This window comes from Balearica regulorum, chromosome Z, assembly GCF_011004875.1.
Source record: "Balearica regulorum gibbericeps isolate bBalReg1 chromosome Z, bBalReg1.pri, whole genome shotgun sequence".
In the NCBI taxonomy this organism is placed as follows: Eukaryota; Metazoa; Chordata; class Aves; order Gruiformes; family Gruidae; genus Balearica; species Balearica regulorum.
In genome coordinates this window covers 55,764,563-55,791,172 of record NC_046220.1, presented here as the reverse complement: position 1 = coordinate 55,791,172, position 26,610 = coordinate 55,764,563, and the positions used below count along the sequence as shown (strand labels likewise).

The window sequence follows — 26,610 nt, the reverse complement described above, 5'->3', positions numbered from 1 at the left end:
ATATACAGCACAACCCTGGTGGCCATAGTGCTGCAGAACACATCGCTTAACACTCTTAGATACTCCTTATAAGTATTTCTTCCCAGAACTTTTATTCTCTAGTTTATTACATAAAAGACTGAACAATGCATATATATGTAACAGCTACAAAAAGAGATGTGATACACTCTAGTACTTCTGCCATTCTACTTATTCTGTGCATTTTAATGTAAATGAGGATTTTATCTCTTGACTGCTCAGATAGGATGCAAAACAGTAAAGAGACTATGGTTCTGCAAGAAAAAGAAGCAAGACTTGGGAGCTTATTTATTTCACATACATATTTAGCTTTTGACAGATATCATATCCTCCACAGCTTTCTGTGGTCCAGCACACCAAGAAACACAGAGCAGGAAGAGCTGGATAAAGCTTGACACAGCTGCCTTTCAGCAGTCTACAACAATAATTTTTCTATGGACTTTGGAACAATTCCTTTCCACACATTTCAGCAGCTCTCCAATGCACAGCAAGATCAGTCAGGCTGAATGCTTGTTTGAAGATCAGGTATCTTTTTTTTTTTTTTAAATGGATCATCATTTACATGTTACATAACAAAACTACTTCTGCATTCTTCAATTAAAATTACAAAAGCAAAGATTTTAAGTAGGAAATTATGCCACATTACCACATAATGGTTAGTGTTGAGCACACAGACAAGCCAGCAAACTGTATTCTAATTTCCTTCATTTGTGGCCATATTTGCACATGTAATGCACTGCAGCATAAAACCTGCCACTGAGCACTGCAACAGAAAACAGCCCTTGTGTATACTGTAGCCTACCAAAGCATTTGGTAGCACCTCCTAATGTTAGTAGTCAATAAATTAATTGTTAACATATGAAAGAATATTATGTGCAAAGATTTATCTTTCTTGTAAGATATACAAAACATTTCAGTTTTAAAAAGGATGAATTTCTATACCACACAATATTACCGGACAATCAAAATAGCAAAAATAAACAATGCCGCTAGCATCAGGATATGGATGCATTTGATATAGCATGTCTGAAAACATGATATTAAAAAGATATAAAAATTACTAGAGTAAAAACAACATGAGATTTTTAATTTCTGTGACTTATGTATCTTTAAATAAGGCTAAGATCTTGGCTTAAGTAGAAAAAAAGAATATGAGCCAGGTAAGTATCAGCTGACCACTGAGTAAGCTTTAAAGTGATAACTATATCATGCATTGAACAGCCAGCCACAAGTAGGTGGCTTAGTCAAAAGCAGACTTCAAGGCTTTACTGCCTTCATTAACACTTTCAAGAAGAACGAATACAAACCATTTTTCTCCTTGCCTACAAAAATGAACAAAAAATAACCAATCCTCTGCACCCCTGAATTCTAGAACTAGTTTTTAACAAAAACAGTGTCCTCTGGATAGAATATCTGAAAAACTCCACATTTGCTTCCAAATAATTTTAACGCAAATATTATAGAAAAATAAGGTTTTTTATAAAGTAAATTAATTATTTCCCTGAATCCCAATTACTCATTTTTCTCACTGGGATTTAGGAGTTGACAATAAATCTGTTAGTGGAAACATACACAAATTTAAGCCATGAGAACAATATTCTTTCCTCATAAGTAGTAATGACACAGAACAAATATGGGCCAAAAAATACTTTTTTTTAAAAAAAAAAAGGCCTTATCTTTAATTATTGTGGTTCAGTTGGTTTTCTGTGCAAACACATAAGATTTCTGCAAAGCCCGGATGTTACACAAATTACCTGCTATTATTTCTTAAATATTAAAATAGTAAAAAGGAAGTGACATAAAAAAAGTCCATAATCTTAAGACACACATCACTACAAAATCCAGCATTACCTTTCCTATGCAATTTCATCCTCTAACATAGTCTTGTGTTTTTTCCAGGAAAAAAAAAAAGGCAAATCAAAAATTGATAAAGCTATGACTTAACTCCCTACTTCAACATTACATAGCTGCCTACTAATTTCTACATACAATAAACTTGCCTTTAAAAATATCTGTGTTGCAAACTCCTCTCAGTTATGCCAAATGATATAATGCAGGAGAACAGCTACAGACTGAAGCTTAGGAGGTTCAGGCTGGACTTTAGAAAGTATATTTTCATCAGAAACACACAGCATCAGAACAAGTTGTGCAGAGAAGCTCTTGAATCTCCATTCTTTCTTTCTTATCTTCAGAACTCGGCTAGTCAGGTCATGGATGACTTAATGCAGCACTGACAAAAGTCTTGCTTCAGGGTGTCCCTTTCAACCACTGACTGTAGGGTTCCTTATGATGAAAGATAAAGCCCTCTAAGTATGACCTAATGTGTTATGGGATTAACAAATAAATGGAATGCAACATCTAATGGTACAAAAGGAACTGACCAAAGTAGAGTATCCATGACTGTTCCACTCAAAGTAATCAAAATACAGCTGTTCTGGAAATCTCACGAGGAGTGGTTTAGTGGAATGGCAGGGTTAGTACAAAGGGATAGTTATTACAGCCCCATAGTTCAGTCCTCTTGTCAACAAGGGGTCTGTAGAAACGGAGATCTGGATGCACCACCCTCTGGTGTTTATGAAATCCAGCAGGACTTTATTCGTAGACGTGAACTAAAATTAACCAACTACATCAACCCAAGACAGTACTTTACAGGTAAAAACAATCCTTCTCTATCGCTGAAGTGCTTGTTTTTAATGGAAGCGTGAAGAAACTGTTCCCCTTCAATTTACAGCTAATCCTAAGTTTGATAAGAGCTTGCATTCCTAACTGATCATTTAAATAGAAATATCTAGTACCTAACTTGGTTGTTTACTGGTTATGTTCTTATATGGTAATTCACATTCCTAGTACTACTGCTTGGATCTGACTTCTAGTTACCATCTTGCTCCAGGTAGTGACAAACAAAACATTATTTTCTTCCAGAAACTAATGTAAGGCATTAACAAGAGAACAAAAGAGGAAAAAGTCCTAGACAGACAGCAAGTATAAAATGTGACTTTCAGCTGTGTTAAGTTACAAGTGAATTTTAAAAATGAAAACACAATAAAAATACATTTTAAAAATGTGCTGAATGTTTCCATGTAAACACAGAAAGACATTCAACACATTCTCAACTGAAAACTTACCTTTTAGAATAAGGTTTCTGACATCCAGAGCAGCCAGGAAATGCTGACTCCACTCTCCGTGATGCCCCAACATACACTATTCTGGCATATTCATCATGGAACCCCAAAGCAGACTGGAGCCAGGATATGGATATATGGGGTAAGGACTGAACTTTATAGGGGAGTTTTTGTTTTGTTTTTAAATAAACACACACACACACAACCACAATATTATGCAGTTTTGTAAGATTTTCTTTAATCTTTACTTTATATCCCACGGACATAAAATAAAGAAAATTAGAAATCTTATAAAACCATGCAATATTGTTGAAAAGGGGTGGTGGTGGAGGGAAAAAACTTACCTTACCCTTAATAGGCCTGCTCCATTCTGCAGCGGGGTTCTGTGGTATGTGTGACATCACCAGTCTAGCGTTTTCTAGTGATGTCACACAGAGAGGGAGTTGGTGATCTGCAGCTGCTTTGGACATCAGATACCTAAAGAAAAGAGATCGGTAACTTTTTCAATTCATATATGGATTGATATTGAATGTTCTTATTAACCAATTTATGGACCAAATACTAGAATTTCAGACACTTCAGTGGCAGTTTTGACTGAATAAAAATGCATGATGAGATTATGTATTCATAATTTACAAACTCATCTATAATTGAAAGTGTTTTCATTTTGAAAATGTGTAGTTATCTACTAGAGTTAAAGGTTCTGAAAGTCAGTATCTTGCATTTTACCCTCAGCAATGTCATTCTGAATATTATAAATATCTATCAACAGCAAACCTCTGATGTATTTGAAGACTAGGACTGGATATAGTCAGGATGAAAGACTCATGACACCTCTTAATCAATTTTATCTTTGAGCATTTACTGGCAACTTATGAAAAGATATCTTATATCAGCCCCGAAACTTTTTTTTTTAAAAGACTTCAGCTTGCACTTCCATGACCTAGATATCTGATCACACCAATCTATATCCTAAAGTGGTATCCCACACTCTCTTATTAAATATTGCAAACAAATGAATTTTAAAAAACAAAGCAATAAATTTCTTGCTACTGATAGTGTCTTTTATCTCATGGTTTAGTTCATTACTATGAAATGACTTCTCATTCATTTAGCCACGTGGTCTAATTTTCCTCAGGCAAAATTACTACACGATCATCATTGTGTTGATTAATCTACCATATTAAAGATATAAAACACAAAAACACAGGAGAAAGTTTATTATCAGTATGATCTTACTATCTTTTTGAACCTAACTCAGAAAAGCGAAGTCATCCAGCACTGAACTGTCACATTTTACTCATCACTGGCAGAACTTCAAAATATTAACTTACACTTCTGTAACTCAGGAAGAAACTGGATGTATATAGTATCTTAAACTATTTACAAGAGAGCTGTATCTTTTAAGCTATTATGGATCTTACTTAAGTCCTTTTCATATAGATGAATTTTGCATCTTCTTAACTCTGGATATACAAGTATTTCTCTATTCTTCAGCTGAACATCTTAAAATCAGGTCTTTTGTTAGAACTGTGTGCTGACAGGAATGCCTTGAACAATTTTTTCCAAAATAATGTACTAACTGACCAAAATGGAAAGCACTGTCAAACGTTCTGAATATACAGTAGTACCTCTATGACAAAAATGTTCCAGATCAAATGTACACATTCACATCTTTGATGCAGAATCCACACTTGGAACTGTAGAAAGGTACATGATAAAACTGGTTTAAGGAAAGCTTCTTAGAAAATATTTATTGGAGGGCTAGCCACACAAGGAAAGGCATGAAAGATCATGGGAAGTTAACAGAAAATAGTTGTGAAAAAACTTGACAATATAGACAGAAAAAGATACTGGAGGAGCTAAGAAGAACTGAAGACTGGGACAAAAATATGAAAGCTAGTGAGATAAGCAGAATGCAGAAATACCAGAGGGAAAAAAAAAGTATTATTATGGAAGAGATTTCAAAATTTGAAGCCTAAAATTGGCTTAATTCATCCATATTATAAAACTAAATAGCTGGTTGACAATTTAATAATTGGTTGGATTTCCAAAAGCTCCACATGCGCAATCTCTCCTTAGAAGTACAGGAAACTGCATGGATGTAAATGTGTAAGTTTCAGACTCAACATTCAACATTTTGGGCTCGTAACAGTGTTTTTAGAAGATGCAGACAAGCCAGAAAAAGCAGTAACAGACTATTTGGAAATGACTAAAGTACAACTTAAGTTTTTGGTACAAAGAATGGAAAAAGAAAGTATGTTAGACACATTACAGACAAAGATGCATAGTAACACAGAAGCAAAGCTTAAATTAAAGAAAATTTTTCAGCTGCAAAACTTCAAGCAGGTCTATTAAAATTGTTATCCTAAACATTTATTGGAATAAGGATCTCTTAATCTGCAGTTTAAACCCGCAAATGTATGTGCAAACACAGATTTCTCAGTCTATAATATTATTTGTTTGCATGTACATTTATGTAAATATAATAATACAGATGAAAACAAGTATAACTGAAAACTCCTCACATGCAAAAGTCTCAAGCATAGTACATACTTCACTGGGGAGTGGGGAAAGAGGCCAGGAGAGGAGAAAGGAGGAATGGGGAGAAGGAAGTCCACCTCCTGCTAAAAAGTGAGTAAGATTTAACCCAGTAGTTTCCACAGGGCCCAAATGAGAAGACACAGTAAATTTTTCCACTTTACTGTTCATAAAGTTGAGGTCCAATTCACTAAAATATTAGTAAGAGCCCTAATCTATTTTTGATGGTTACATGAATTCCTGCTGAGCAATCTTGGGAAATTCCTGTATGGTCTTGTCTAAACACAGTTTCCCTACCAAATATTTTCAAACATATGACAATATTTCCCATTTCCTTACTGTACACATAGGAAATATTTTATAAACTTTTACTTAGTAAATGAGTCATTTTACATTATTTTTGCCATATATTAACTTTTTTTTAAAAAAAAGTAGAGTGTAGCACATCAGTAAAAAAACCAGAAAACAGTCTCTTAGTTTAGATACTTCCATTTTCTACGAACAAATTCTGTTTGGAATTTCAAAAAAAAGCAGACATAGAAAATATGTTCCATTCTGGCCTAATGTATTCCCTTGGATAGCCTCTGTATCCTACAAATAAATTTATGTCTGAGGTTCTAAATATTTCTGACCTGAACCTGTGGGTTTTTAACTCTGTATTTTCAGGTGTACTGTGCAGGTGATATGGACTTAGCGCTGCAGAAAACCTCAATTTGCTTTCAGACCTTCTGATTCACCCGCTTAAAAAAATACATTCACTCCCCAAGACAGACAAAGATATTCACCTGTCTTGGGAAGTACAACTGTCTAATTAAAACTTTCAGGAACAACATTAGAAGATGGCAGAACCCAAAATCTTTCTAAAGCAGTTTTTTACCTTTTGTACTACTAAGTCAAGAACATCACTGTATTAGAGGCCTCTGCAAAACAACAAGATCTTCAATGCATTTTCTCCAAACCCTAATTAGTCGTGAACTTGGCTGGTGTCCTTTTCTCTCCTTGTAGGACAGTCTTGTCTCCTTCTCAGGAAGGTACAGCCCTTCATCCATTCTAACCATGTCAACTTAACTATGAGAATCCTGTGTTCCAGCCCCCCTTCTCACTCCCCAGATAGCTACGGACTTACCAATCAGACTTGCAGGGAATGATTGAAATCCAATGGTGCTACCAAAACAAGGTCTTGCACTTCAGTAAACAAGGAATCTTTCAATGTTTATGTTCTCTCCAAGATAATCTATGCTTTCACATAATCAGGACAGGGTCTAGAATTAAATGTCCTTGTCAAAACCCCGTTCATTTTACAATAAACATACTTACTACAAAGTCAGCTTGCAAAACGACATCTACAAAAAAGCCCAAAGTTGACTATTTGATCAAGTATCTGCAATCATGGCAGTTTCACACTACACAGTGGCAAAAAGGGAATAAAAAAATTTATCAAGTTATGCTATGATATGCAACAGTTAAATACATACAAGTGATCTATGGAATAGCTTAATTAACAGTTTCACACAAAACCCCAATGACTTCAGATCACAAGAGAAGCTGACTATCCAAAAGGCAGTAAAGATATTTCCATTCCCTCTGCAATCTCCCACTGATTCTACCTGACACAGAAGACAACAGGGAAAAATGGGATCCAAAATCAACTGATAGTTGTTATCTTGAGTACTGATCAGGATAGAAGGTGCTACTTTACCATCTCTTCTCATAAATGAAATTTCGTATATTAGACAGAAGCCTTTGTGTTATCCTAAATATACTGGCAAAATGCTTCACTGCTACATAAGTTTACAACAACTATTTTTTCATCAATACTGCAAATAGATTTTTAAGTGGAATTAGGCTACTCTGCGTGTCTTGATCAATTTGCTAGTTTGCAGGTTTCTAAGAGCTCACATTCAGCTGAACTGCTATGCTTATATATACAGTCTAAATTTTCAGCAAACATGAGGTAAGAATGCAATAAAATCTCAATAGAATTTTTAGCCAGCATGCTCTACTTCAGATTTATAATTGTCTACTGTCTGCTTGTAACTTCCCCCACATCTTATCTGTGTCAGTATTAGCTACAAACCAGATAATTTTTACTAGAATCTGATTCCTGTTACTGTAAATTCTGTGGGTTTCTTCTATTAATTCCATTTTAACTCTACTTTTTAGTCACACTGCTTTAAAATGAAAGGATGTCACTTCACATGTCCTAAGGAACGTACCAAAGCTAGCTTAGACATTCCTTAGGGATCGATCCTCCATCCTTTCACTAGACAGTGCACAGAGCATTAGACTCAAGTCCTTCAAGTCCCCTTTCTGCAGTTCCCGCTTTATCTGCCACAAAATGGCATTTTTCTGGTCAAAAGCTGTCCCACTTTCTTTTGCTCCTAGATGCTCACTCCTGTCCTTACAATGACCCCTCAAACTGACAGAACACAAGCACAGGTATTTGTGCAACTACATGACAAACTGCACTAGAAAACTGATCTGGGTTACAAACATCTCAGCAGCAGTAAAAAAGTAGTTAGGTTGATCACTGACTAACTGTCTCACCATGTAGCTGAACAAAGAATTTTGCCACCCTCTTCCATAGGGTGGCAGAGAAAATATAAACTGCCAGAGACACAGAGAGTAACAACTATTTATTTGGCAGCAGTTTTGGCTTATGTCAGTTGAAAGCATATGTGAAATTGCAGCCTCACTTTCAGAACTGTGGCTAGAGTTCAAGAGCGAAGCAGTCAGGGAAGAGATAATACTAAGACTGAGCTGAACTTCTGTTTGAAATCAAAGAACTGAGGTCAAATTTAATTTTCCTCTCTAAACAGTTATGGCAAACTTGCACTAAGGCAAATCTCATCATTGTTAGAAACAAAATCACCAGTAATCAAGCAAAAGTGCAAGACTTTAATAGAAAAATATTACTCATAGCTAATTCAACAGACAACACAGATGTACAAAAGAGTACCAGAACCAAACTGTTTTAATCAACTGAACAATGAAAATCCTTTCCAGCAGGTTTATTATTTCATTGTTGTAGGAGAAATTGGTAGTGATGCCTACACTTAAAATTACCCGTGGCTTTCCATTACATAATCCTGTTCTAATTTGCTTTTAACTTGCCAAACAAAACTGGTTTGGGCTAAAAATCTCTCGTGTCATTTGTTGGCTCAAGTTCATGTTCTGAAAAGTGTCAGAAACAACCAGTTCATCTACCTGCAAAAAACGCAGGAAAACAGTAAGTTTACTCATTTTAAAGAAGTCTTACAGCTCAGCTTTTTCATGACAGCCTCCAGTACTTCCAAGTTCTGGAGAAGGAATTCCTTTTAAGTACTCTAGAATGGTCTCCTAGGAAACAAAGGGCAGTTAGGACTAAGAAAAAGGTTATACTTTAAAGTCTTAATATAAATTAGACAAGCTCTGTTTCTAATATGTGTTAGTATTTAACATAAGCTGTAAAGCTTGCCTTGAGGGTTTCTCTCAGTATAGCATCTGCTAACAACTACTAAACCTGGAGTTACCGAGCAGGTCAGCCACAAAGAAGAATGATTCCTATGGCTTCACCTAGGTCACTATTGCAAACAAAAATCAATAAAGTTACCATGTAAGAACACCACTATCTTTGGGTCAAAACAAGAAAGAAGTCCATGAACAGCATCAGAATGAACACCATCATATTAAAATAAGCTTTCACATAAGGTCAAATTTCCACCATCAAATTAGAACAATGTTTACTTAATAGACTAGGCACTGAAGAAAAATTGAAACAAACTTTATTCCGGATGCTTCTGAAACTGCTACTGTCATTTGTGTTAGAGCTGAAGAATGAAAATCTGCATTTCCTCCAGTTTTTAAGGTATCTAACCTAATTACACATAGTGTTAGATATCAAAAATGAAATTCTAACGCCTTCCCTTGCAAAGTGAAACCTCATTTTAGCAAGTCAAGTTTATTGACTATTCATCTAATTTAACATCTATTTGTATTTTTTAAAAGTGAATATAAAATTTGCCTGATACTTATTTCTTAAAAATCAACACTTCACTTTACTGTTTCCTTATAATCACTTCTTCAGCAATTAATCCTAGCTTTTTTTATTTATATACAATTTCTAACAACACAAGTGTTTGGAAGCCCAGAATCATGTTCTGATAGATCTATACAAGCACACAGATTGTCCTTACCTTGCAACTTCTGAATGCTGAATGAGTTGTATCTTAACTCCCCTGTACTTGTGTTTGTTGTTTTTAAGACGGTGCGATTAGAACTAAACATAGTATTCCTGCTGAAGTCATGCAACTTAATTACATAATGACATTATCAGATTTCAGTTCAAAGAGCAATTATGACATATTTAGCATTTGTCTACCCTTGAACAAGTCTTGTTGGTACTGTTTTACTCGTAGACTAAAAGTCTCACCTATACTAAGATTATTGATACACTGATGTGTACTCTCATTTTTGGCTTTTTCTTCTATTGTTGACATAGCCTTTCTGATAACCTCTTGACAATCTTATCATAAAGCCAATTTGCAATTTAGCAACTACAAAATAATTTCAAGTTAAGTTTGGTTTTATTCCTTTGATTATTTTAACAACTATTATGCTAAGTATCTGCACTGAAATTTGTCTTTCAGACTCCTAATTTATATTGCCTCTCACCTACTTAAATAATTTAAGAATAAACTGTTTCTGCGTAAGACTAAAGACATTCACAGAAATTAGTAGCCTAATCTGTAAGGTATAGAAAAAGCAGCATTTTTAACTACTACTCTTCATAGAAATGCCACAGATAGGCCTACCAAAGGTTTAACAAAACTGCAGTGAAAAAGAGAAAGTAATAAGAGTTGCCTGTAGAGAGCCATTTAAATGAGTACTATTTATGTATTTAAAACCATCCACCATCTCGATGAGAATCACTGTTTCCTACAAAACCCCAAATGTGTTGGATTCTCTTGTCTAATCATTATTATCCTGAGGTTTTCAGCTACATAGACTGAGTAATCCAGTGTACGTTGGTAAAATTTGTATCTCAGTCTGGTATCAAAAGACAGATAGCATGCTTTCCTGTACAACCTACTTGAATAAAAACTAAAGAAAGCCAATTTTAATAATTTACTTGCAAACAAAAGGAGTCAGGAATCCTAATGAGCAACGTAAGAGTCAGCTCACAAGAAGATCTAATCAGCACTGCATAGGCAGATATGAGAACTCTATCCTGTAACTGCTTGGTGGGCAAGAGTTTGTCCTCAGGGAAGAATGGTCACATGTTTAATAGAAATGACCTACTCCCTCTAAGGTATTACCACTATTCACATTTTATTTTGGCAGTGAAAAGTGTCAACACAGTTACTGAATTTACTTATCAAAAAAACATTGTGAATAGAGCACTACATACAGAAAAGATTAAGGTTACAATCTCCAGATATCAACCTTATGAGGCTTCATGCAGTTAGTGAACAGACATAAAATCTTCAGTTGACAGGCCGCAGCAAATAACTGGCACCGTTTTATACCCATACAAGAGAAAGCTTTTAATGTCACATACCGATTTCTTTTTAATGTCCTCCAGATCTTTGAGTTCATTCTCAATCTTTGTGATTAATTCCCTGAGTTCATCAAGATTAGTGCAAATAAGCTAAAAAACAAATGAACACAAACACTTGGTAATGTGGGACTTGGAAAATGTACAATGAAGTTAAAATCTAAAAGCACATGTTATTACTTAGTGCCACCATTTGATTTTTATTTTCTTATAGCATTTTTAAATGTTGAAAAATAGGACTTTTAGCAAGGAAGAAAATCTAATAAGAAAAGACTTCACTCTTCAGACATAAACCATATCTCTGCCTGTAAGCTTCCATTTCAAAATGTAGGTATTTTCTTAAAACTTGTGTGAATGACAGCTACTCAATTTGTCTCAAGTATAGTAATGAGTTGAAAGAGATCTGAGTACCAAACAATTCCCTGGTGAATTAAAGTGTACTAGTTTTGGACTACATTGTGGTTATAAGATCATTACACTTGTTACAACTTTTTCCTGAACATAACTTTATATGTTTACACAGAGTATTCCTGAAAGATAACCTAGCCACGTCTATCAAATCTACCTACCTATGTTTTGAAAAAGTATCACATTCTTCCTATTACTATCTTTAGAAAACAGCTTTTTACAATCTTCCTTTCAGAATATGGATGTTATTCTCTCGGAAAAAATCTCAAACAAAAGTAATCTGTATGTTTTGGCTTACCATCATTTAGGGCAATTAAAGACTTAATAAACTGGAAATTATTAAGCTGCGAGGTTCTTTCAACTTATTGTATGTTAAGACTTGCGTCTTTCTGAACAGCCTTAAGTGGAAATGTTTTCATTACTACTGAAAACATGTTGAAATAATTTAAGAAAATCAAATACAAACAGAAAAAGAAAACCACAAAAATGCTTTTATCATACAACTGCTGATTCTTAATTTTTTTCCAAATCAGTAATTCATAACAATATATTTTTACTGCAATTACATGTGAAGTTTTAGATTTGCAGCATATTCATATTAAAAAAACCCTTTGTTTCTCTATTAAAACAGCTGACACCTTTAGCAAAACAGATAAATTTCAGAAACCTCTAATGCATACATGCCATTATTTTCATAACACTTGTGTACATGTGAAAGCATTGGGGAACTGGAGTTACTCAAACTAAAGTTCACATTTATAATGTTTAAAATAGCAAATGAATAAGGAAATTTGCACTGTCTTGCTGAAGACAATGTATGTAAAAGTTTCTGGGTTTCTCCCTCAACCCAGAAAATAGTATTACTATATGTAACTCTGCTAGGTTCAACATGCATGTCTGTCCTGCACTTAAAGAAGTTCCAAATACGTAAGGTGTAAACTGGAAGCCAAATACTGGCTTTTCTTTTCCCATCTGGCCTGCAAAGAAATCTATGATACTGTATTATTATACAAAAAGGTGCAAGTTTGTTACATCAAGCCCTTGACAAAAGTGAATAAAGGCATGGATAAAGATTTTCCCTATGCAATTATAATCCACTCCTTTGACTATACACCCGACAATCCAGTTTTTACGTTTTATCACTGCTTTTTATTTTCTCCTATGAGACCAAGAAAGATACTGTCTTCATGTGCTGTAAGTGGTTGCATTTCTCTCTAGGAACTCACTTCTAGAAAGGCAAGAGTTTTTAAGGAGAAGGATGATTTCACTATTGTTAGTTGAATGCTGCCCTGAAAATACCAACTCCATCTTTGCCTCTACCATAAAAAACTCCTACATGTCATCAGACAATTCATGCGGTCAAACTTTTCACAGGTTCCAGTCCTGTTTCTCATTTTCAGAACAGTAACTTGAGACATAAGGATCTGATTTGCAAAATTGTTAGTGTATACCAATCCAAACTACATTAATGGGAAAAACAATGCAAATATATGAAGTTTAGTTGTCTCTGTGCTGGTGTTGACAGGGAAGAGCAATCAAATCTAAGTCCCAATTTTTATCAGAAGAGGTGTACATTTGAGACTAATATCTGTGTGTCAATTACCCACTGGTAAAACAAGGAAAGTAACAGCACCTCAGCTTAGAGGATTTACTGTCCAAATGAGTTTAGTATTTGAAAGACTCCAATACTGTACTGAAAACTTCTACAAAAAGGTTCAAGAAGAAATTTATATTTCTTCATTCACAGTAGGATTTGAGATGCAGTACTAAAGATGCACACTGATCAAGAAAAAGCTATTTCTGAAACTTCTCTCACTTGGTTAACATTTCCCATCTTACTGAATGAAGCCAGCATTTTGAAAGAAAGATGATAAGAACAGTAATAAAACTGTAGCATATTTTTATGATCATTTTGATATGGAATCTAGCTATTTCTCATAATGAGACTCTAATGCATGTTTCAGTGTTCTTTGCTCATGGATTTTAATTGGCTGAACTTAGAAATTCAATTTTCTGCAAACAGCACTGCCTTTCTAAAATGTTTCGTATGTTTTAACAGGTTAATTAATGTGAAGGCAAAAAGAAAGGTATTAATATAACAGTCTAATCATTCTGTCACATTCCGATAGCTCACTGGTAGTTTCACATATTGCTCTTGAAGAACATGCCTTCTAATCATCTATTATGAGAAAAAGAATCTGAAGAGAAAAAAATGTTTCTTTTATGACTCATCAAAAGTAGTAAAAGATTAGTCCCTATTCTGTAGAACACTACATGGAGGCTTAAAGATTCAGGTTGTAAATATTTCCATTAATGTACAAGTCATGTAATTAGTGATGTATACGCTTACTACAACATGGACATTTTCACATCAGGTACAGTACATACTACATATGGGCTTAATTTTCATAGGCAATAGGCATCCTGTTTTTCAACTGAATACAATGAAAGCTTCAGGTATTCAGTACTCCAGTAAATTTTAAAATTTAGTATTCAACTTTCCTGTTAGGATACAATCTTGGATCTCAGTAAGCTCTCTCACTGACTGCTAGAACTTCAAAGAGGAGAGACAGGAAATCTCCCCTGATTTTTGTAAGGAAAGACACAGCGACCAAGCTCTATTCCAACTTGGGACTCTCCTGTGATTCATTTCTCAGAAATTATAAATGAATGATTTATCATTATAAAAACAAATCTACTCTGTGGATCTATTCATAAATACAAATCTAGTGTACTCCCCCAGATCACTGATGCTCCCTCTTTGTCTCCCTTAACTTCAGCCAATCTTTTAGCATAATTTTTACTCACATCAATGGGGTCTTGTGCTTAACTTCAGATTATCTATGTAATGATTGTAAGTTATACTTTTATTTCCAATGAACCTGCTCTTTTATTGCTGCCATGTCCATGTGGAAAATATCCAGATAGCCCCCTTTCAATATCTGTATTTAATATAGACCATAGCTGATAAAACTGAAACTGGTAAGACACAGTTAAACAGAAAAGCTGAAGTTAGTCCAGTTCCTTACAATGCATGTGTTCCTTTCTTCCTTATAGTACATGTAGGTCTATCTAGCTACACGTGTATATATGTGAGGGGAAAGGAGGAAAGACTAAGACAAAGCAGCCTTTGTGTTACCAAAGCTAAATATACTTTGTAACTGGAAAAGAAACCCCCCAAAATCACATTAGTGTCCCTTCCGTATGGCAATATAATTACTATAATTTCTTTAAAACATTAATGAGCAACAATAATAATAAGCTTGGAGCGCAGAATTTCTTTTAAAAGGAAATACGCAACAGTCAACTAACTCTATGAAGCTATAAATTCACTTCTCAACTAATTTTCAAAATATTACAACCAGGTTTTTATTTGGTAAAGAGAATTTAATTTGCATCTGCTTTTATTTTGAGTTTGTTTTTTGATTTATTGTTCTCAGTTTTTTTTTAAAGCAGCCTTGAGCTTAGAAATTAATATAAGGTCTGAAATCACATACAAGGAAGGAGTGATGTTCATTGACCTATGCTTTTACTGCTTTGTCCATGACATTCAAACTATGATAGAGTGCAGAAAATCTGTGCAGTATATCCTCAAAAGGTTGTTTAAAAATGGCATTTATAAATGTTAGGATTAAGTAGTAAATTATGTCCTGATTTTTTTTTGTTAATAATTGATTTTAATGTATAATTTGGGTTACTGTACATATTAGGAGATTTATTAATATTAATTTTCTCAACTTTAATGTCAAGTTGTGATTTTCAGGTAAAGGATCTATACTTAAGTACAGGATCTAGTCTTATGAAATGAAGTGCCTTATGGTTTTTTTTTTTACATTTGTAGGCTGCAGGCATGCAAAATATCTTACAAATTTTCATTTATTTACTTTCTTTCCAAAAGAACTGATATTTAGATATGAATAGCAATATTCTTATGGTTATACCCTCCCTGGCATACCTCACAGGGCCACACTCAAGCTGTCTTATCAAGTATTTTAAAAGAATACACTCTCACCTTCAAACAGTTAGATAATTTCATTAAGCTTGGCAATCCATGTATGTGAAGCAGAGTATCTTGAAGCATGCTTTACTAGGCTCTAAAAGTCTTAGTAGTATTCCAAATAGAAATGTTTTAATATTTGCAAATACTTCTAACAGTCATACCAGTCCTCCCTGTCCTCTTAAAAATGACAGGTTAAATTAGTTTAGTTTAATATCGTAAAAAAAATATTTCTAACCTAACCACATACATCTATGGCATGCAGGTAATGTCCTGGGAAAAATAACGTTTTTTAGACACTGTACCTATTTTTTTGGAACTGCTAGGAAACATTTTAGTCACTGCTATTAGCATACAGATAAAAGTCAGTGTACACTTAGAAATCAGTCTTTTCTCAATGTTGACTGTTACTAACCAATTTCATCACCAGAAATTCTACTTGCTCCACCTGAAACACATCATCATCATGGAATAAATTAATTCAGTGTGAGGGTTTTACACAAGAATGATGACTTAATGTGGGTCTATTCCTCAGAATAGCACAGATTGCTTTCGGAAAAAAAAAAATATAGCTAAAGGAGAACTTCAGTAAAAGCAGGCATTCATACATAAATTGTGACTTAGAACGGAAGTACTGTAACACTTCTATTACAGTACCATAAAACTATTATCACAATTAGCACTCTTAGTGCTCTCTGGTCTAAAGGTCACATGCAGATAAGGGGTAAAAGTTGCAAACAAGATGAGCACAGGAACCTACAAATTTTCCCAGTCCTTCAGTAAAGCAAGCTAGGTTTCAATTCAAGGACCACAATGTCACACCTCATACAAAACCCAAGTCCTTTTATCCCAGAAAACTGTAGCTACCTTAAAAATTCCATGAACAACAACTAGTTTTTACAGGTTTTATCCTGTAACAGATTTACCTGGGATCTTAAACAATACCGTGATACAATGTGTAAGCTACACATAATAAGAAATGTTAAAACGTTTTCTACCAAGAAAAGGTGAAATGCATGTTTAAAAACACTATCGGATTAAACTTTTTGAATGAGAAGAGAGAAATTAATCTTTGATTAAGATTTCCAAAATCTCTACCAGAAACTAAAGAACTTATTTTACAGACATTCAGATTTCAAGTGCTTAAAAAAAATTTTTTTACCTGAAATTCTGGTATGGTAGACTTTGTGACACCTTTCCTCTTCTTTGTGATTGCTTTTTTAGATACCGATTTTTTTCCTTGTAAGATTAAAAGAGAAAAGCTTCATAATGCTGTTTGTTGTACTTCATTAATAAAACCAAATTACATACAGACTTGAAAGTTAAACTATAACTAACAGATAGCTGACAGTTAAGTCACGTAAACATGACAAATCAGAACTAGACTCAGCAAAAGCAAACATTAAACTACAAATATCTGTGTAAGGTGATCTTTTTGAGGGGAAAAAAAAAAGGAAAAAAAAAGAAAAAAGAACAAACCCACTACAAGGCCCATAATATACTTCCTAATAATTTAAGTCATAAAAGAAACATTCAAATCACTGATCTGAAAGAAGTGAAATCCATAACTTATGCCACAAACTTAAGAATATGTCATCTTACCTGCAAGATTTGTTCTCTGACACTGTAAAGTGAACCACACATTAGGGTCTGGGACTTCGGTATGTTATAGTAAAAAATACCCTCAGAGCACAAGCAATATCTAGAAATCCCCAAATTAACATCCTGAAGTTACCAATGAAATCAGATTACTGATTTGTTTTTTCTGGCCGTGGCAAAACCTATTATTTTAGAAAAAAGCAAACACCTTCCTATAATGCCCTTCACACCCAACTGTGCTATATAAGGACATGGATGTAACTAAAAATCTCCTTAAAGGTAAGGCAAGTGTTTTACTGCCTATAGTATCAGGGTTCACAAGTCACGTATCTCAAACCAAGTAGTTATGTCTCTGAGCCATATATGCAAGATAATTTCTACATTCACATGATAAATTGAAACAAGCCCACTTTTGACCTGTTCATTCAGACCAGTCTAAGATTACCGCTGTGCTCACATTCAGGAGTCCTGAACAATAATTAAAAACCTTAAAAAAACCTAAAAAAATTAAATCATACAAAGTATGTGAAATTTGGTGTCAAATAGAATCATTACAGGCACTTAGTAATAACACAAACACAGGCAGATTTGATATTCATGCTAATGAAAATATTGGCAGGAATTGCATTTAATTTTTTCCTAACAGATGCTTGCTTGCGTGTACAAATGCGTATGTAGATATACATACACCTATTCACAGATGCCTAGGCATCTATTATTTTCAGTTTATTACACTATTCTATTTTCAGTTTATTACATGTGAGTTTCCTGAACATCTTACCTGAGTCTGAAATAAAATATACTTAAGAGACATGGCTCAAGGGAACCAGATTTGAAGTTCCACATAAAATCAAACCATATAAAAAAACCCAATAAATCAAACTAGATTTGAAACTCCACATCCTGAACACAATTTAAAGAGCCCTCAACTACAGAAGATAAACACTCACAGATTTCACCTTACAGAACAAGTGATAAAATGGAGAAGCATGTTTATTAGAACAACTCAAGTGTTTTGACAATGGGCAAAAAAGTCAGCATTTTTGTTATGTATTTTGTGAATCCAGCTGCACTGAAAACACAATTGCTACTACTGAGAACAGTGGTGACCATTTAATGAACTAAGCAGACATCCAATATAAGCTTTCTTGACAAACTGACTCAAAAAGAAATCTGGTTATATCATGGTTCCTTGTTATAGTCCTGTAAAAGAATGTTATCTGGCAAGAACATGAAGGAATAAAAACATGGGACAGCTAGACCTTCTTGCTTCTTTACAAAAAGAAAGATTTGAATAAGATTAAAATGAAAATTTTCATTTTATTTGAATATTTTCAGAATACTTTTTAGCAAATATTTATTTGAATATTTTCAGCATCAGGTGCTGTATGATGCAGTGTTATTTCCAAAAAAAATAACAGAGTTAACAGAAATATACTCTCTTTCCCCCAATATTTCCTTCTGAAAAAGGGGGGGGAAATTGTTAGGAAGAACTACAATTAATTACCAAAAAAAAGAAAGTAAATATTTCTTCCATCACAGCAACATCTGAAAAGCATACAGTAGGGAAGATACAGGGTAACAGACAGAATCAAAACCCCCAAACTGACTAGAAGCACAAGGAAAATGAGCCTTACCTTCTGCATAAACTGAATCAAGGAGAGTAAGTCTTTGAAAATGGAGTATGACATATGGGTTATCATAAAGCATGCCTACTAGAATATATATACCATAAGACTTGCACAATGTCCCAGGCAGACATTTGCCGTGAACTAAGAACGTATCTGTACAGAGCAGCACCACAGTCTCTTTCTCACTTTGTGACTATACACACCAGATGCCCTATGGTGCAGGCACATATTACATACCCAAAAATAAGAAAACACTACAGGTATTTGATTAATACAAACAGCAAACTAACTTCGGCAAACTCATCTTCTACCTTAATAAGATCCTTATAAAATACCAAATTGAAATTCAAATGAAATTATAGCAATAACTGATAATCTCTCTCTCAAAAAAAAGTTATCTATGGTTTTCAAAAAATACTATTTCTTGTTTGCCAAGTTTTAAAAGAAAAGTTTTCTTTAATAGGTTTTCAAGGGAAAAACCCAAAGATGATAAAGGAAAACTATTTAGTATTCCTGAAACAATGCAGCTGCACCTGTGTCCAGTTTCCAAACTGACTTTAGTACCTAAAAGTATTCCAATTCACTTACCTTTAAGTGGAAAAAATTTTGGATGAAATTAACCAAGGATCAGATTTCCACATATCGAGATCTGCTAGTTTAGATTCTCAGACCAAAAGCTGACACATTCAGCAAAACCAGCAGCAATGGTAAGGGATATAAGCCTCTACCAGCTGCATACCACTGAACCTGTTGCATGTAGCATAGACACACCAACACTTCAGCCATGCCACCACAGAGCAGTCACTTAGCTTGAACTGCCAGGCTGAGGTGGGCATAGATTCTATATGGAGGGTAAACCCACTGCAGGGTTGAACAGGCATCAACTGTGATTGCAGCTTCTCACACCACTCCACTGAAGCCTACAGCTCCTTTGCCCACAATCCTAGGTAAAGAGACTATTTAATATGGTTTAAATTAATTACTTCAGCAGATGAAGTAATGTTTCTGGCAGCAGCTAGACACATTTTGAATCACAGCACACTGAACCCTTGAGAGCACACTCAATCTACAAATATATTTAGTTTCTCTTCTGAAAGCAACTGGAGTTAGAAAAACACACCTAAGAAATAATGAAGAAAAAAAAAGTATTTCTAAAAGAAGCTCATATGGATTATCTCTTCAGGTCACCTATTCCAATTCAAGACACCTGCTTGCTTCCCATCTCTTGGTCCCCAGCTTTTACTAGCCCTAATTTATAAAGCACTTATTAAGAGTTCCACACACAGACAAAATAATAAAGTAATTTCAGTACAAAAATTCTCAGAAGGGAAGGGGGAAACAGTGGCTTAATAAACAGATTTCCATCTTTAGAAGTCTTCAAGTCACAGCTGACCTGATCTGGTATTTGTGACAGTCCTGGAATCAGAGACCTACAGAAGTTCCTTCCAACCAGCTTTTCTATGGCTGAGTCTTTAAAAGACTGCCTTGCACAGTATACATGTATTAGTAACACACATAGGAATCACTAACTCTGGAATGCATTGAATAGAAGGAAGATAAATCAGATAATACTTCTGTCCAATCAATTTCTTTACACTTCTCCCTAATTACGTAAAACCAAATGAGAAAAAACACTCTTCATCAAAACAAATTAAGAGTTTTCCAAACTAAAACAAGTCCAAAGAAAATCATGATCCTGAAACAGCTGCAACTGCACAAAAGCTGTTGTTAGGCTTACCATCTTCAGGTACTAACAGTGGCCTCCCTATACAGCAACAGCTACAACACTAAATTATTTTTTGTGGAGTAGAGAAGCCCTTACTCATCTGCTAAAAAAGCTGGAAACTGTATTAAGCAGACCAAAGTAACATTAACTTGAATACTGCCCTGTCCACCGAGACAGTATTTGGTGTTTGAAGGATGATGAGGACAGAAACCTGTATCGTGATATTCTGGTTTCGACTGGGATAGAGTTAATTTTCTCCCTAGTAGCTGGTGTAGTGCTGTGTTTTGGATTTAGGATCAGAATAATGTTGATAACACACTGATGTTTTAGTTGTTGCTAAAAAATGTTTAGACTAAGTCAAGAACGTCTCAGCTTCTCATACTGCCCTGCATATGGGGGGGGGGGGGGAGGGGCAGTACACAATAAGGTGGGAGGGGACACAGCCAGGACAGCTGACCCAAACTGGCCAAAGGGATATTCCATACCATATGACATCATGCTCAACAAAAAAATATAAAATAACCCAAAACTGAGGGGAGTTGGCCAGGGGGCGGGGCGGGCAGGGGGAGGCAGTAGCCACTGCCCAGGAGCTGGCTGGGCATCAGTCAGTGGTGAGCAACTGCATAGTGCATCACCGGTTTTATATAGTAGTTATTATTATGTTATTATTATTAATAATAACATTTCTTTTACCTTCCTTTTCTGTCCTATTAAACTGTCTTTATCTCAACCCTCAAGTTTTACCTTTTTTTCCCCTCGATTCTCTTCCCCACTGCACTGCAGGGGGCAGGGCAGGAGGCAAACAGCTCTGTGTTCAGCTGCCTGCCTGTTGTGGTTAAACCACGAGTATCACTAAGTCAATAACAGAGGTTAGTGAAAGCACTGAAGTGCATGTGAAAAATGTTATTCTGAGAAAAGCTGATTTCAAAGTAAGTGAATGTTGTATTGGAAAGCACTGAAATATTTGTACTGTCTGAAATAGTGTATTCCAGGTTTCATGCATGAATCAGTCTCAGAGTAAAGACAGTACTTTATACCACAAACCAAAACTAAACCAAAATGAATGAGTAAAATAATTCAAAGGTGAAAATTTTTTACATTACTGCTTTTTAATTTTTAATACTAAATTAATAGTGATCACAGTAGGTGGAATGGAAGAAATATGTCTTCCCTGAGTTAATATTGCTTTATCATCTGTTCTAATCTCAATTCCAAGAGATGGGATTATTTTATACTTTTGACTGATAGTTAAGAGCTGGTTTTTATCTATTTTCCTTCTATATATTTATAATTGTCAACACATAATTTGTTAAATAAACTCATTGCTGAAAGTAAAAAAAACAAATCCAGATCTACAGATCTTTCACATATATTTCTTTTAAATAGCATAATTGCTGGAACATTTCTAAGATTCACTGGAAATCAACACTTTACTAAGCAAAAGCCCCTTAGCCAGCTCTGAGAAAATTCTTAGATGTTATTTAAGTTCAGTACGTCCACAAGATGCCTGGCTGCCATAGAATTTCCTTTCAAGCCAAAACAAATGCCACAGATTTTATCACTGGATAGATATGCAGGCAATTAACAAGGTAACATAAAAACTGTGGCCTGGACACTAGTTATGAGCATCCAAAAAACCCACTAGGGAGATTCAATGCAACTAAAACAGAAGCGATCTCAAGTTGGTCTTACCATCTGAGGGTGAAGAACGGGGAATAAATAAGTAAATGATATTTCAGATCTCTTCTAGTCCTATTTTAGAGGCATAAAAATGTAGACAAATAAAACACTAAGCCACAGAAATGCTCTTGACATTTGTAAATTACCACAGCAAAGACAATACAACCCATTTAAAAGTTACTATAACATAAAACATTTTGATTTAGAAAAAAAGGAATATTTTTACAGATCCAGTAAAACTTTTTGTTATGAACAATGATATTTGAGTCCTTGTGGCTCCTCCTTGAAGAACAAAAGTAATGATAATGACAATCCATGCTTCAAATTATAAAGTGACAACATAGATCAATTTTTAAGAAAAACTAAAAATAATTTTTAATAAAATGCATTTTTTAATGCATATGCAGTGGAGCCTCATTCCCCCAGATTGGGAAATGGATGTTTACTATCTCAGTAGCATTTGACAGGGTAAAATAAAATGAATTTAACACCTTCCAGTTGCAAGAATTCCTGTTTTCTCATTGCATTCTAGCAGCAACTCCACTGCTCTCAAATTGAAAAACTGGCCTGAATTTTCCTGTTCACAAATTTGTAAGACACATTTCATGCCTTTCAAAGATTTGGCAACTACTGAGCATGTCCTGTTTTTTCTTTATCCTCCTAATCTTCTATCTTGCTCCCAACAGCTCCTCTTTTAGATAATACAATGTGCAATAATCTGGAAAATGAAGCATTACTATAGACTTTTGAAGCTTCCACACCGACACAGCATATGGTTTTATATAGTCAAAACAGCAAAGCAGGTCTGAACAAGTGCATTAATAATGCTGTTTTACAGAACAAGGTAAGTAACCCAATAAATCTCAGTGTTACGTGTTTCTGAAGATACTGACACTGCAGCTTAATCCACTGAGTACATTGTTACAACTTGGTAGAATATCTCATGTAATGTTTTCAAGGTGGTTAAGAGGCTGTTTCACATCTAGAGGCTTGACAACACCACAAGGAAGTTTTCACAGTTCTGAAAACAAAAGTGAAGATTAAGCTCCCAAGGACAGTACACCAGACACTACAAAACTGCTGCCAGGTCGTTAAATTAATTTCTTGACATTCAAGCGATGCTGGATCTCATACAGAAAATGTAATGGTACTCCAAATAAATAAAATATACTGTGAAATAGACTTTAAGCAGATGGACTGCTGTGAATCTTTCAAAGCACAAGTACAGTGCATGGAATTTACATCAAGGTTCTTCTAAAGGTCTGTGCTATATTGGAGTTTTCTTCACCAACTGGAATAAAAGAGATTCAACTTAGACTTACCTCAACCTCTGCTTCAGGCACATCACAGTTATGTCAAGCAGCCTCTGGTCCCTCCTATTTCCTCAACTCTAAGGATGTTCTGAACCTCATCCAATCCTTGTTTCAAGCATGCAATCACTGAATTCTCATGCTTTCATACTGTGCCTTGCACTGCAATCTTCCTTGTTTCCCACAATTTACTTCAGCATAGCTGTCTTAATCCAGATCCAATGAGCCTATCACCATTGTCACAGTCTAATTCAAGGATTTATATCCTAATTTATCTAACTCTAGTAATAAAATAACATTTAAAATGAACATGTAGCATGCAAGTTGTTTATAGAACTTCTCTCTCTGATTCTGTTTTTCCATTATATTTAGTACTACTCTGTCAATAATATAGAGACACAACGCTGCCACAGTAATAACTATCACCTTTTTTCAAAGACACAGATTCAATAAAGTGGTTACATCTTTCTTTTCATAACTTGTAAGAAAACCTCATAACTATGGCAATGCTCACAACATGGCTGTGCTCTCCAGGAAGTTTTGCTCACAATAGTTATGGGAAGTTTCCAGCGAAAAAACCTGCACAGCCAGTTTGTATTCATGAACAGTATCTTTTGGGTACCACTGCTACAGCAAGTCAGGAATATGCAAATTATCTCAATAGAAACATGAACTCAAAAGTTACATTTCACTGTCTTAGAGAACCAATAGTGGGGGAAAAAAAAAAAATCACCTTGTTAAGGTGATTTCCTTGTAAGGAAAGGTACTCACTTTTACATTCCTGAAGCTCTAATTCCTGTACTTTTAAAAGAACATTGTAAAGAGTGACTACAGCTATAATCAGATTTAAATCAGGTGGTTTTGTGAATTCAGACCAAGTTTTACCAAATCTCCTTCTCTGTTCTACATTGTAAGGGTATCTTTAAACAGAAGATAAAATTTCAGAAAAGCTTTGAGAAATACGGCTCAGCCTTAAACATTATGAAATATTACAAAACAATAAGGCATTAGCATGAATTCAATCCAATCCTATCCATTTCGGCCTAACAGCTACAGGACTAATGGACACTTAACAACTATAGGAAGAAAAGCTCTTTCTCATAATACTGTAAGGTTTTAGGAAAATTTTCTCCACTGAGGCCAAAATTTGCAATGAAGAAGTAGTCAGAGTTAGAAGGGAAATGCCTCAATATATTAAGAGATAAAGGACAAGAGAGCACCAGAAGAAACGGACCCTTCATATCATGCCCAGGACAATTCCTGTCACCTGCAGATGAAAAAGAATGTTTTATGCTGTCCACCTTGAATGGAAACGAACACCCTATCTGAACATAACTTCAACTATCAGATTCATCAGATCAAGAAGTTAAAGACATGGGAAAAGTAAAAGTGAAGAAGAGGAATTTCCATCATTCCTCATTCAACAGACACAGGTGACATCTCTGTGTGCAGTCAGGGTTGCAAAACTGTGCAAACACCAGTAGAATGCATGACAGAAAACTTCGTTACTCTTCTGTGGATTTCCACCTGCACTGACACATCTTCTTCCTGTCCGAAACTGACAATGAAAGGTAGTAATACTATAGCTGCAGTGTTTTCTGATGGTGAAAATATGTATAATTAAAACCTAGGTTCAGATGATTAATGGCATCTGGTACTGGTCTACAGTTACAGATACATATTCTTAACAAAACTATACACTAATTATTTTTGATATTAAATTACCTCTGATAACGTTAAGTTCCTTATGACACAATATGGAATTGGAAAAACACAGGTACATGGCATTTTACTGCTGAATTTACTATTCAGTCATGTAAAACTACAAATTACAACTGAAAGAACAACTGCTTTAACTCCCATGTTTTTAGTGATATGGAACACTAGCTTGTTTTATAATAAGTTTCTGAAACATATTTGAGTCCTAAGATACATACTAAAAAAGCTCAGCATAAAGCACAAAGGATGATAATTGGATAAATAATCTCCATTATAATCCTGTATCAGATCAGCATTAGATGAGCCCTGGTATTAAATATTACAAAGCCCAACTTTTTTTAGCACTTTAGAAAACAAAACAAGTTTATTGCAAGAAATGGAGATCATATAGTAACTATACAGGTCAATATACGTAAGGTAACTGGGATAATGAAAAGCCAGGGATTTTTGTTTTCACTGTAGCATATGTGCACCATATGCAAGATACCAAAAGGAAACTGACTGAAAGGAAGTTCTCTCTTGATTCCAGTTTCATTAATAAGCTTAATTTCCAGTGTTTCAGTTATAAGACAGGAATTTCAAACCAAAAGAAATGACTGTATTTAGGTATTGTGATTAAGCATATTACAGGAACCACTACAGTTCCCACTAACAGTCCAGGATTTAGTCTGGGATCTACTCAAGACCAAAACTTGTTTAATGTTAGAGACTAAAAAACAGAAATTGAAAATGTGAGAATTTTCACTGAGATTATATTATAGAATACATTTTTAGTATAAAGGTAATATACAGCTGTGATAGCTGTTCATGATGCATTTCTTTAAAAAAAGTTGAAACTCATATGCCAGTATTTACAGTTCTTCTAACAGCACTTCGAAATTTGTCTCTTTTCATCTTTAAAAACAAAACATAATTTGTAACTATGAAAAATTCTGCTAACATGCTATCAAGTATATTGAGTATATCAACATGGAGGCAAACAAGCAGCTTTTTTGAATGTTTGCTATTTTTATGGCACATATTAAGATAAACAGTTATTGCAGTAAACACCATCTCTATCAATTAACTTCAAAAGCTACTTTGAAATATTGCCAGTCTGTATTGCAAACAGTGGCTGTCTTGCAAAATAATAATCTGTCAAAAAATGGCACATGCGGTTCTATAAGCATTGCTCAATTCACAGACAGTAGATTTTTATGCATGTGTTACATGCTTAAACGTAACATGTAATGAGGGTTACAATGAAGATGGTGACCTACTTTAAATATTTGCACAGAAAAATAAAGGACACTTGGTCCCCAATTTTTTTTTTTCCAAATTAAA

At 34.7% G+C, this 26,610-nt stretch overlaps 1 protein-coding gene across 2 annotated transcripts in view; it reads right to left on the bottom strand.

Moving 5' to 3' along the window:
- The window catches only part of BRD10 (bromodomain containing 10), a 52,162-nt gene that overhangs the window by 12,056 nt on the left and 13,496 nt on the right, over positions 1 to 26,610 (bottom strand). Inside the window, exons 4-5 of one of the 2 annotated variants that reach the window (XM_075739500.1) lie at positions 16,785 to 16,861; positions 11,221 to 11,310 (exon numbers count right to left, since the gene is read on the bottom strand). In XM_075739500.1, coding sequence (XP_075595615.1) covers positions 11,221 to 11,310; positions 16,785 to 16,861 — 167 coding nt within the window. The remainder of the gene's footprint in view (positions 1 to 11,220; positions 11,311 to 16,784; positions 16,862 to 26,610) is intronic. The other variant, XM_075739501.1, reaches the window with a different exon arrangement.